The sequence below is a fragment of the Panulirus ornatus genome, chromosome 3 (assembly GCF_036320965.1).
Source record: "Panulirus ornatus isolate Po-2019 chromosome 3, ASM3632096v1, whole genome shotgun sequence".
Lineage (NCBI taxonomy): Eukaryota > Metazoa > Arthropoda > Malacostraca > Decapoda > Palinuridae > Panulirus > Panulirus ornatus.
Window position 1 is genome coordinate 45,327,571 of NC_092226.1, and position 13,861 is coordinate 45,341,431.

The 13,861-nt window shown below is 40.5% G+C and overlaps 1 protein-coding gene across 1 annotated transcript in view; it reads left to right on the plus strand.

The window, feature by feature from the left end:
- LOC139762511 (uncharacterized) overlaps positions 1–13,861 on the plus strand; it is an 854,543-nt gene that overhangs the window by 434,918 nt on the left and 405,764 nt on the right. The window contains exon 10 of the mRNA XM_071687495.1: positions 3,093–3,265. Coding sequence (XP_071543596.1) covers positions 3,093–3,265 — 173 coding nt within the window. The remainder of the gene's footprint in view (positions 1–3,092; positions 3,266–13,861) is intronic.

Consider the following 13,861-nt stretch of genomic DNA (forward strand, 5'->3'; position numbering starts at 1 on the left):
AGGAGAGACTGAGTACAGAATGGAAAAAGGTGAGAACAAAGGAGGTAAGGGGAGTGTGGGAGGAATGGGATGTATTTAGGGAAGCAGTGATGCTTGTGGCATGAGAAGCATGGAAGGTGGGCAGATTAGAAAGGGTAGTGAGTGGTGGGATGAAGAAGTAAGATTATTAGTGAAAGAGAAGAGAGAGGCATTTGGACGATTTTTGCAGGGAAATAATGCAAGTGAGTGGGTTGTATAAAAGAAAGAGGCAAGAGGTCAAGAGAAAGGTGCAAGAGGTCAAAAAGAGGGCAAATGAGAGTTGGGGTGAGAGAGTGTTATTAGATTTTAGGAAAAATAAAAAGATGTTTTGGATGGAGGTAAATAAAGTGTGTAAAACAAGGGAACAAATGGGAACATCAGTGAAGGGGGCTGATGGGGAGTGATAATAAGTAATGGTGATGTGAGAAGGAGATGGAGTGAGTATTTTTTATGGTTTGTTGAATGTGTTTGATGATAGAGTGGCAGATATAGGGTGTTTTGGTGGTGTGCAAAGTGAGAGGGTTAGGGAAAATGATTTGGTAAACAGAGAAGAGGTAGTAAAAGCTTTGTGGAAGATGAAAGCTGGCAAGGCAGCGGGTTTGGATGGTATTGCAGTGGAATCTATTAAAACAGGGTTGACTGTATTGTTGCCTGGTTGTTAAGATTATTTAATGTATGTATGACTCATGGTGAGGTGCTTAAGGATTGGCGGAATTCTTGTATAGTGCCATTGTACAAAGGCAAAGGGGATAAAAGTGAGTTTTCAAATTACAGAGGTATAAGTTTGTTGAGTATTCCTGGGAAATAATATGGGAGGGTATTGATTTAGAGGATGAAGGCATGTACAGAGCATCAGATTGGGGAAGAGCAGTGTGGTTTCAGAAGTGATAGAGGATGTGTTGATCAGATTTTTGCTTTGAAGAATGTATGTGAGAAATACTTAGAAAAACAAATGAATTGTATGTAGCATTTATGGATATGGAAAAGGCATATAATAGAGTTGATAGAGATGCTCTGTGGAAGGTATTAAGAATATATGGTGTGGGAGGCAAATTGTGAAAAGTTTTTATCGAGGATATAAGTCATGTGTACGAGTAGGAAGAGAGGAAAGTGATTGGTTCTCAGTGACCGTTGGTTTGCGGCAGGGGTGTGTGATGTCTCCATGGTTGTTTAATTTGTTTATGGATGGGTTGGTTAGGGAGGTGAATGCACGAGTTTTGGAAAGAGGGGCAAGTATGCAGTCTGTTGTGGATGAGAGAGCTTGGGAAGTGAGTCAGTTGTTGTTCGCTGATGATACAGCGCTGGTGGCTGATTCGGGTGACAAACTGCAGAAGCTGGTGACTGAGTTTGGTAAAGCGTTTGAAAGAAGAAAGCTGAGAGTAAATGTGAATAAGAGCAAGGATATTAGGTACAGTAGGGTTGAGGGACAAGTCAATTGGGAGCTAAGTTTGAATAGAGGGAAACTGGAGGAAGTGAAGTGTTTTGATATCTTGGAGTGGATTTGGCAGCTGATGGAACCATGGAAGCGGATGTGAATCATAGGGTGGGAGAGGGGGTGAAAGTTCTGGTAGCATTGAAGAATTTGTGGAAGTCGAGAACGTTATCTTGGAAAGCAAAGATGGGTATGTTTGAAGGAATAGTGGTTCCACCAGTGATGTACGGTTGCAAGACGTGGGCTATAGATACAGTTGTGCAGAGGAGGGTGGGTGTGCTGGTACCGAGATGTTTGATGACAGTATATGGTGTGAGGTGGTTTGAATGAGTAAGTAACGAAAGGGTAAGAGAGACGTGTAGTAATAAAAAGAGTGTGGTTGAGAGAGCAGAAGAGGGTGTTTTGAAATGGTTTGGTCACATAGAGAGGATGAATGAGGAAAGATTGACAAAGAGGATATATGTGTCAGAGGTGGAGGGAACGAGGGGAAGTTGGAGACCAAATTGGAGGTGGAAAGATGGAGTGAAAAAGATTTTGAGTGATCAGGTCCTAAACTTGTAGGAGGGTGAAAGGTATCAATGGATTGAACCAGGGCATGTGAAGCATCTGGGGTAAACCATGGAAAGTTCTGGTGGGCCTGGATGTGGAAAGGGAGCTTTGGTTTCGGTGCATTATATATGATAGCTAGAGACTGAGTGTGAGTGAATGTGGCCTTTGTTGTCTTTTTCTAGCATTACCTCGCACACATGCAGGGGGAGGGGTTTGTTATTTCATGAGTGGCAGGGTGGCAAGGGGAGTGAATAAGGGCAAACTATGAATTATGTACCTGTGTATATATGTATATGTCTGTGTATATATATACATGGATACGTTGAGATGTATATGTGCTGTGTGTGGACATGTATGTATATACATGTGTATGTAGGTGGGTTGGGCCATTCTTTTGTCTGTTTCCTTGCGCTACCTCGCTAGTGCGGGAGAAAGTGACAAAGTATAATAGATAGATATATAAGATATAAATATATATGAATATAGTGCATATGACTTTGCACTTTCATAGAACATACAACCCTTCAACAGCCAAGTAAATTCTTCAAAAATTCAGATTACCAGTATTTTCTTCATTGAAAACTTTACAATCAACTGACTTATTTTCACACCTTCTTAGAGGGGATGAGGATGAGCTTTGCGTCCCCTACTGTAGGGAGAGAGATGTCACAGATTAAGATTTATTTTTGTCAGGAATGTACTTACACTAGTGAAGAAGATGGTCAATCTTCAGTATTACACATCATCAGAAAAACTTTTGTTGTACCAGAGGTACTGTGTGACTCATAGTAAGCCCATGAGTCAATATTTGTTTAGGTGAATGTTGGGATTCTTCATGTATCAGTGAAGTAGGATCTGAAGCTGAAAAGAATATTCTGTCTCTTTTTCGTATCTTTTTTCTGAGCAAAACCAGTCTCTTACTGATTTTTACACATCAGACACATTGCTTTGTACTTAATGTTGTCTATAGATTTCAGTTTTTGTAATGAGTTCTTGGTGTGCACTATTAAACATCATTGTCTTGAGGGTGTTAACGTTAATCATGTATAATTCCATTTTGGTTTTAGACTGATTTATCCTTGTGTTTTTCTAGTTATTCCAAAACCACCAGACAAATTTGAAGCTAAAGTGATTGGCCCTCATGAGGTGAACCTAACATGGAAGCTGCCATACCCAATTGATGTCTTTCCTGGTGATGTTTATCAGGAGGTATCATATAGACTTCGGCAAGATGGAGATCAGTCTGAAGATGTTTCTTGGAATTTGGTAAGCATTAAATGATTCAAACTCCAGTGTTGATTACTGTATCCATTATTGCTTTTTTTTTATATGAGTATGGAATGGCAGCAGTCAAATGACTAGATATGTATATAATATACTGCAGTAATAGTCCTTATAATGTGGTGTATTCTTGGTATATCTTTTTTTTTTATTGTGCTTAATCTCTGTCTCCTGCATTAGAGGTAGCGCAAGAAAATAGACAAAAGAATGGCCCAACCCACCCACATACACATGTGTATACATAAATGCCTACACATGCACATATACATACCTATACATTTCAATGTGTACATACATATACATACACACACATATACATATATACACATGTGCATATTCATACTTGCTGACTTCATACATTTCCATCGCCACCCCACCACACATGAAAAGCCCCTTATCCCCACCCCACCCCCACCCAGGTAGCACTAGGAAAAGAAAAAAAGGACACATTCGTTCTCACTCAGTCTCTAGCTGTTATGTGTAATGCACCGAAACCACACCCCCCACCGAGTTAGCACTAGGAAAAGACGAAAAAGGACACATTTGTTCACACTCAGTATCTAGCTGTCATGTGTAATGCACCAAAACCACAGCACCCTTTTCACATCCAGGCCCTACAAAACTTTCCATGGTTTACCCCAGATGCTTCACATGCCCTGGTTCAATCCACTAACAGCATATCCACCCTGGTATACCACATTGTTCCAATTCACTCTATTCCTTGCATGCCTTTCACTTTTTCACTTCATCCTTCCACCTCCAATTTGGTCTCCCGCTCTCCTCATTCCCTCCACCTCTTTCTCAATCTTTCCTCACTCATTCTCTCCATGTGACCAAACCATTTCAATACACCCTCCTCAGTTCTCTCACCTACACTCTCCTTATTACCACAAATATGTCTTACCCTTTCATTACTTACTGATCAATCCACCTTACACCACATTTTGTCCTCAAACATTTCATTTCCAACACATCCACTCTCCTCCACAAAATCCCATCTATAGCCCATGCCACACATAACATTGTTGGAACCATTATTCCTTCAAACATACTCATTTTTGCTCTTAGAGATAATGTTCTCACCTTCCACACAGTCTTCATTACTCCCAGAACCTTTGCCCCCTACCTTACCCTGTGACTCAATACCACTTTCATGGTTCCCTCTACTGCTAAATCCACTCCTAGATATCTAAAACTTCACTTCCTCCAGTTTTTCTCCATTCAGACTTCCCTCCCAATTTACTTGTCCCTCAACCCTACTGAAGCTAATAACCTTGCTCTTATTCACATTTACTCTCAGCTTTCTTCTTTCACTCACTTTACCAAACTCAGTCACCACCTTTTGCAGTTTCTCACCTGAATCAGCCAACAGCACTTATCATCAGTAACAACAGCTGACTCACTTTCCAAGCCCTCTCATCCAGAACAGATTGCATACTTGCCCTTCCCTCCAAGACTCTTGCATTCACCTCCCTCACCACCCCATCCATAAACAAATTAAACAACGACGGAGACCACACACCCTGCTGCAAACTGACATTTACTGGAAACCAACCACTTTCCTCTCTTCCTATTCGTACACATGCCTTACATCCTTGGTAACTCTCTCATTCATGAAATTTTTAATTTTTATGTTAGTACATAGTCAAAAGTGAAACTGTGGGAAATCATTGTTTCAAAAGAGTAGGTATGATAATCCAGTTTGATAAGCAGTCGATAAGCAGACCAAAAATGTACAGCTGGGTCCACTTCCATCCAGCTGGGTCCACTTCCATCCAGGACAGTCAACATTTTCAGTCCTCTCTTTCCATGTGAATCGACTCATTACTTCAAATCTTTCATTTTAAGGTACTTCCAGGTTTTCAATGCCCAGAATTTTGCTTATCATGTCGAGGTCATAAGTAATATCCACAACATCTCACTATGTGTAGGTAACTTCAGTTTTGATAAACTAACAAGTTATTGTGAAGTCATTCATTCCTCACTGTGGCATGTGAACTTGAGAGTATCAAAATCATGAGTTTGAAGCCAAACATGGATTAACAGAGACGTTCTCTGAGTTCAGGCCATGAGCCTATGCCAATCAACCCTTGATGCCATTGATATATTGACTTTGATATTGGTGTTACCTTGACCGAGGTAGGAAATGATTATGATTCATAAATAGAAGTGGCTTTTACTAAAGACCTGTTATTAATAATATTTCATATTACTTGATGATGATTTGACTGCCAGAGATGGAGTCACCATGGGCAGGGTTGGTGGAGAGGTGATGGTGGTAGGAGGCAAAACAGTACTTAAGGGTAGAGGGAAGTTAGGCATGATTTGATGGGCCTGCCTCTGGTAATCTTTTTATGATACAGCATAATGAAAATGAATGCAAAAATTGGCAAAAAAAATTCCATGAAGATAACATTACTGATGAAATTTTATAGTTACCTTCATGCAGGATATCATGATAGCACTTCACTGGTCTCTTCCTTTTCGCTACCCTTAACACCTCCCCAGTTTTCTGCACTGTGGCTTAATTGTTCAAATGCAATAAAAGAAATGCTTATTGTAGCAGATTCCTTTCTGCTGGCTGGTCATATTGAAGACTCACTGTAACATTTAATTATGGTATATATAAAAGGACACTCATTTAATAACAACCCATATAACACCACAGAATGGTAATTTCTTGTTTTTTCTTTTTTTAAATCCTAGAGTATGTCTGACTGCATCCTGCATGAATAAGTGTTCATGTGTGGTTATACGTTTGTTATAGATGAATATTCAGTATGCAAACTTTATTGGTTTCATTTGATATTGAGCATGGTATGGGGATTCTGTAAGTAAGAAACATAGTGGTGTGGCATGAGTGTGATAGGAATGAGGTTCTGTGATGGTTTTCATCACTGTAGGATGTATCACACATTAGCTTAGATTCATCATAAGCTCTTCAAGTAGATATCAAGTTTGGCATTAGTCAATGAAATTCCAACAAAGTCTTTAAATTGTTACACCTTGGTGATGAATTTTAAAGTGAAGTACCCATACATAACCAAAGCCATCATACTCATCCAACTAACTTCATAAATGATGAATGGGAAAATGAGACAGTATCCATTATCCAGCCCTCTGACAATTTGTTATTCACACACATTTTACCAGTTTATTAAATTTGCCTTTATGTAATACTAATATACAATCTGTTATCAATCCTTGCACATCATTAAAATCATCAAATGAGCTTACGTCGATCACATGTCTTAACATGCAGAGGCAAGTATTTTCATGCATTAGATTTTCCTAAAGCTAACAAGGACTGTAGGTTATATTTCTACATGAAACAGGAGACAGGATAAAGCAGCTTGCGAATACTTTATCCAAACCAAACTACCACCAAAATTTGATATCTACATTCTCATAATATTGATGACTTACTCACCACAGCTTATCACTACTCATGTACAGTGCTAACACCACCCCCCTTCTAACATCACAGCATCTCACTATGCATACTTCCCCCCTATAGCAAACACCATACTTTTGTTACAGGCTGTAAACTATGAAGCATTTCATATAACAGTTAGTGTGCTGCAAGATGATATTCCTTTTTCATACTAATTATTTGTACTTAAAAAGGTGTAACAGCTTCCTGTTTAGTTACATGTATTTATATTGAGAATGAAATGGTTAAGAAACCATTCAAATGCATCCTTTACTCAATAAATAGGTCATAAGAGCCACCCCTTACGACACACCCAGCAAGTTTGAAAATCATCCCAAGAGTTGGCGACATTTATTAATGTGGATGGATGGAAGGACATGGCCTATGGGTGTATTTGTACCTTTGTGCTAATTAAAGGGGAGAGGGGAGTTGCATTATCATCAAATGATTCATACCTCTGGCACACGATGCAAATAATATCATAATTTGCAATTAACATCACTTGCTGCATTTTTGCTTCATCCAACTTATTTCTGTATTTGCTCCATAAAATGTTGTGTTGTATGCAGATGTTGATAATCAGTGTACTCCCCTGTTACCCCTCTCCACTTTTCTCTCCTTATCTTGTTACCTTATCACCCTTCTCGCACCCCAACTCCCCTCACTCCAGATCATTAATGAAAGCTTCGAAGTAGTGAATTGATACTCCCTGGGTTCACACTTCACAGAAAGAGAGTAGTGTCACTGTTGTCTGTTCTGGTTGGAAGTAGAGGTGGCTGTACATATTCTACATCTTTCCTGCATCCTTGGTTTATCTCCTTGTCTCTAATGCTTCTAGCCCTTCGTAATATGATTTTGCCTGTGAGCAGGAGAACTGAGAGAAACTTGTTTCCTTGTGGATAAAACCTAGGCATTACCCCTTGTTGGCTTCTAAAAGCAATATCACTTTGCATCACTCTGTATTTTCCTTGTTGCCATTGTCTTTTCATGGCCTCAGAGTCACATACTAAACATGTGAACAGTCTTAGTTGGTTCATATCCATTTTACTTTTGTTTGGAGATGTTTTCTGGCTGGTGTCATCATCTCTTCAATCTACAATGATAGATAGATTTCATTTTCTACTTTTAGTTTCTCCATTTCTTGGGTTTATTTTGCTTATTTAGGGGTTGTCAAATTGCATTCCTCTGACCCGACTATAGCTACACCACTGAATTTCCGGCAGCTCATGGTTCGGCACCTCCTTTAGTCTGGACAGAGTTATTGAGGGAACTTGGAATTACCATGGCCACCAGACTAGTTTAGTGGGCGGCCACAGATGGCGTTGCGTGTAGGGTGTGCTTACTTACATGCTTTACACAGCGCTTTTTGGTGGTGATACCGCATTTCTGTGAGATTCTCATCTTATTTTGCTTAGATTTAACCCTAGCTATGGCTTCTAAGACATATGAGAGTGTCAGTCATGGTGTCAAATGTAGACACCAGTCCATATAGATCCAAGATAAAGTAAAACTGTTGAAAAAAATGGACCATGGTGTTTTGGTGCATACGGTATTGGTTCATCAACTGTTTATGATATAAAGAAGCAAAGGGAGAAAATATTGAAATTCTAAGCAGACAGCAATTCCAAGAAGCAAATGACAATTAAAAAACTATGAGAGATGTTAAGAGTACTGAGCACGATCGAGTGATAATGGAATGGTTTTTTATTCAATTTACATTTAATCTTTGTTTAATTAAAATTTCTAGCAGTCCATGGTATACTTTAGACATATGGGAGGTGTATAATTAGTGGGTTAGAGGCGTGTTGATGAATTATTATTATGTGACCATGGTTTGTCTGGCAAATTGGTTAATCCAGCAAGGCTTTGGAACCAAGAGTTCACATGTTTACCTCAGACACTTCACATGCCTTGGTTTAATCCATTGACAGCACAATGACCCCAGTATACCACATTGTTCCAATTCGCTCTCTTCTATGCATGCCTTTGACCATCCTGTATGTTCAGGTCCCAATTGCTCAAAATCTTTTTCACTCCATCCTTCTACCTCCAATTTGGTCTCCCACTTTTCCTTGTTCCCTCCACCTCTGACACACATATTCACTTTGTCAATCATTCCTCACTCATTCTCTCCAAGTGTCCAAACCATTTCAACACACCCTCCTCTGCTCTCTCAACCACACTCTTTTTATTCCCACACATCTCTCTTACCCTTTTATCACTTACTCGATCAAACCACCTCACACCACATATTGTCCTCAAACATCTCATTTCCAGCACATCCACCATCCTCCGCACAACCCTATCTATAACCCATGCCTCACAACCATATAACATTGTTAGAACTACTTTTCCTTCAAACATACCAATTTTTGCTCTCCAAGATAATGTTTTCACCTTCCACACATTCTTCAACAGTCCCAAAACCTTTGCTCCCTCCCCACCCTGTGACTCACTTCCCCTTCCATGGCTCCATCCGCTGCTAAGTCCACTCCCAGATATCTGAAACATTTTACCTCCTTCATTTTTTCTCCATTCAAACTTATCTCCCAATTGACTTGTCCCTCACCCCTACTTAACCTAATAACCTTGCTCTTATTCACATTTACTCTCAACTTTCTTCTTTCGCTCATTTTTATCAAACAGTGAGGTACACCAGGGTCGACGAGGTGTCAAGGGATTGAACAAGGGCATGTGAAGCGTCTGGGGTAAACCATGGAAAGGTCTATGGGGTCTGGATGTGGAAAGGGAGCTGTGGTTTCAGAGCATTAAACATGACAGCTAGAGACTGAGTGTGAACAAATGTTGCCTTTTTTGTGTTTTCCTAGTACTGCCTTGCTGAAGGGGGAATGCTATTTCATGTGTGGTGGGGCGGCGATCAGAATGGATGAAGGCGGCAAGTATGAATATGTACATGTGTGTATATGTATGTATACATTGAAATGTATAGGTATGTATATATACGCATGTGGGCATTTATGTAAATACATGTGTATGTGTGTGTGTTGAGCCATTCTTTCATCTGTTTCATTGTGCTACCTCGCTAATGCAGAAAACGGCAATTAAGTATAATAAAAGATATGAAAAAAGATTATTTTTAATTTTTCATTATACTTTGTTGCGGTATCCCTCGTTAACAAGGTAACGTAAGAAAACATGAAAGAATGGCCCAACCCATCCAAATACACATGTATGTACATACACGTCCACATAAGCACATATGCATACCTATATATTTCAACGTATACATATATATATATATATATATATATTTTTTTTTTTTTTCGGTCTCCCGCGTTTGCGAGGTAGCGCAAGGAAACAGACGAAAGAAATGGCCCAACCCACCCCCGTACACATGTATATACACACGTCCACACACGCAGATATACATACCTACACAGCTTTCCATGGTTTACCCCAGACGCTTCACATGCCTTGATTCAATCCACTGACAGCACGTCAACCCCGGTATACCACATCGCTCCAGTTCACTCTATTCCTTGCCCTCCTTTCACCCTCCTGCATGTTCAGGCCCCAATCACACAAAATCTTTTTCACTCCATCTTTCCACCTCCAATTTGGTCTCCCTCTTCTCCTCGTTCCCTCCACCTCCGACACATATATCTTCTTGGTCAATCTTTCCTCACTCATTCTCTCCATGTGACCAAACCATTTCAAAACACCCTCTTCTGCTCTCTCAACCACGCTCTTTTTATTTCCACACATCTCTCTTAACCTTACGTTACTTACTCGATCAAACCACCTCACACCACACATTGTCCTCAAACATCTCATTTCCAGCACATCCATCCTCCTGCGCACAACTCTATCCATAGTCCACGCCTCGCAACCATACAACATTGTTGGAACCACTATTCCTTCAAACATACCCATTTTTGCTTTCTGAGATAATGTTCTCGACTTCCACACATTCTTCAAGGCTCCCAGAATTTTTGCCCCCTCCCCCACCCTATGATCCACTTCCGCTTCCATGTTTCCATCCGCTGCCAGATCCACTCCCAGATATCTAAAACACTTCACTTCCTCCAGTTTTTCTCCATTCAAACTCACCTCCCAATTGACTTGACCCTCAACCCTACTGTACCTAATAACCTTGCTCTTATTCACATTTACTCTTAACTTTCTTCTTTCACACACTTTACCAAACTCAGTCACCAGCTTCTGCAGTTTCTCACATGAATCAGCCACCAGCGCTGTATCATCAGCGAACAACAACTGACTCACTTCCCAAGCTCTCTCATCCCCAACAGACTTCATCCTTGCCCCTCTTTCCAAAACTCTTGCATTCACCTCCCTAACAACCCCATCCATAAACAAATTAAACAACCATGGAGACATCACACACCCCTGCCGCAAACCTACATTCACTGAGAACCAATCACTTTCCTCTCTTCCTACACGTACACATGCCTTACATCCTCGATAAAAACTTTTCACTGCTTCTAACAACTTTCCTCCCACACCATATATTCTTAATACCTTCCACAGAGCATCTCTATCAACTCTATCATATGCCTTCTCCAGATCCATAAATGCTACATACAAATCCATTTGCTTTTCTAAGTATTTCTCACATACATTCTTCAAAGCAAACACCTGATCCACACATCCTCTACCACTTCTGAAACCACACTGCTCTTCCCCAATCTGATGCTCTATACATGCCTTCACCGTCTCAATCAATACCCTCCCATACAATTTGCCAGGAATACTCAACAAACTTATACCTCTGTAATTTGAGCACTCACTCTTATCCCCTTTGCCTTTGTACAATGGCACTATGCACGCATTCCGCCAATCCTCAGGCACCTTACCATGAGTCATACATACATTAAATAACCTTACCAACCAGTCAACAATACAGTCACCCCCTTTTTTAATAAATTCCACTGCAATACCATCCAAACCTGCTGCCTTGCCGGCTTTCATCTTCCGCAAAGCTTTTACTACCTCTTCTCTGTTTACCAAATCATTTTCCCTAACCCTCTCACTTTGCACACCACCTCGACCAAAACACCCTATATCTGCCACTCTATCATCAAACACATTCAACAGACCTTCAAAATACTCACTCCATCTCCTTCTCACATCACCACTACTTGTTATCACCTCCCCATTTGCGCCCTTCACTGAAGTTCCCATTTGCTCCCTTGTCTTACGCACTTTATTTACCTCCTTCCAGAACATCTTTTTATTCTCCCTAAAATTTAATGATACTCTCTCACCCCAACTCTCATTTGCCCTTTTTTTCACCTCTTGCACCTTTCTCTTGACCTCCTGTCTCTTTCTTTTATACGTCTCCCACTCAATTTCATTTTTTCCCTGCAAAAATCGTCCAAATGCCTCTCTCTTCTCTTTCACTAATATTCTTACTTCTTCATCCCACCACTCACTACCCTTTCTAATCAACCCACCTCCCACTCTTCTCATGCCACAAGCATCTTTTGCGCAATCCATCACTGATTCCCTAAATACATCCCATTCTTCCCCCACTCCCCTTACTTCCATTGTTCTCACCTTTTTCCATTCTGTACTCAGTCTCTCCTGGTACTTCCTCACACAAGTCTCCTTCCCAAGCTCACTTACTCTCACCACCCTCTTCACCCCAACATTCACTCTTCTTTTCTGGAAACCCATACAGATCTTCACCTTAGCCTCCACAAGATAATGATCAGACATCCCTCCAGTTGCACCTCTCAGCACATTAACATCCAAAAGTCTCTCTTTCGCGCGCCTGTCAATTAACACGTAATCCAATAACGCTCTCTGGCCATCTCTCCTACTTACATAAGTATACTTATGTATATCTCGCTTTTTAAACCAGGTATTCCCAATCATCAGTCCTTTTTCAGCACATAAATCTACAAGCTCTTCACCATTTCCATTCACAATATATATATATATATATATATATATATATATATATTTTTCCCTTGGGATAGGGGAGAAAGAATACTTCCCACGTATTCCCTGCGTGTCGTAGAAGGCGACTAAAAGGGAAGGGAGCGGGGGGCTGGAAATCCTCCCCTCTTTTTTTTTTTTTTTCCAAAGGAAGGAACAGAGAAGGGGGCTGGATGAGGACGTTTCCTTAGAGGCCCAGTCCTCTGTTCTTAACGCTACCTCGCTGACGCGGGAAATGGCGAATAGTATGAAAGAAAAAGAAAAGATATATATATATATATATATATATATATATATATATATATATATATATATATATATATATATATATATATACACACACATACACAGACATACACATATATACACATATACATAATTCATACTTGCTGCCTTTATTCATTCCCATCGCCAATCTGCCACACATGAACTGACAAACCCTGTATGTGCGCAAGGTATCTCTAGGAAAAGACAATAAAGGCCACATTCGTTCACACTCAGACTCTGGCTGTCATGTAATAATGCACCAACACCACAGCTCCCTTTCCACATCCAGGCCTCACACAACTTTCCATGGTTTTACCCTAGACGCATCACATTCCCTGGTTTAGTCCATGTACATGTCGACCCCATTATGCCACATCATTCCAATTCACTCTATTCCATTCATGCCTTTCACCCTCCTCCATGTTCAGGCTCCGATCGCTCGAAATATTTTTCACTCCATCTTTCCACCTCCAATTTGGTCTCCCACTTCTCCTCGTTCCCACCACCTCTGACACAAATATCCTCTTTGACATTCTTTCCTCTCTCACTCTCTCCATGTGACCAAACCATTTCAAAACACCCTCTTCTGCTCTCTCAACCACACTCTTTTTATTACCACACATCTCTCTTACCCTTTCATAACTTAGTCGATCAAACCACCTCACACCACATATTATCCTCAAACATCTCATTTCCAGCACATCCACCCTCCTGCGCACAACTCTATACATAACCCACGCCTCGCAACCATACAACATTGTTGGAACCACTATTCCTTCAAACATACCCATTTTTGCTTTCCGAGATAATGTTCTCGACTTCCACACATTCTTCAAGGCTCCCAGGATTTTCGCCCCCTCCCCCACTCTATGATTCACTTCCGCTTCCATGGTTCCATCCGCTGCCAGATCCACTCCCAGATATCTAAAACACTTTACTTCCTCCAGTTTTTCTCCATT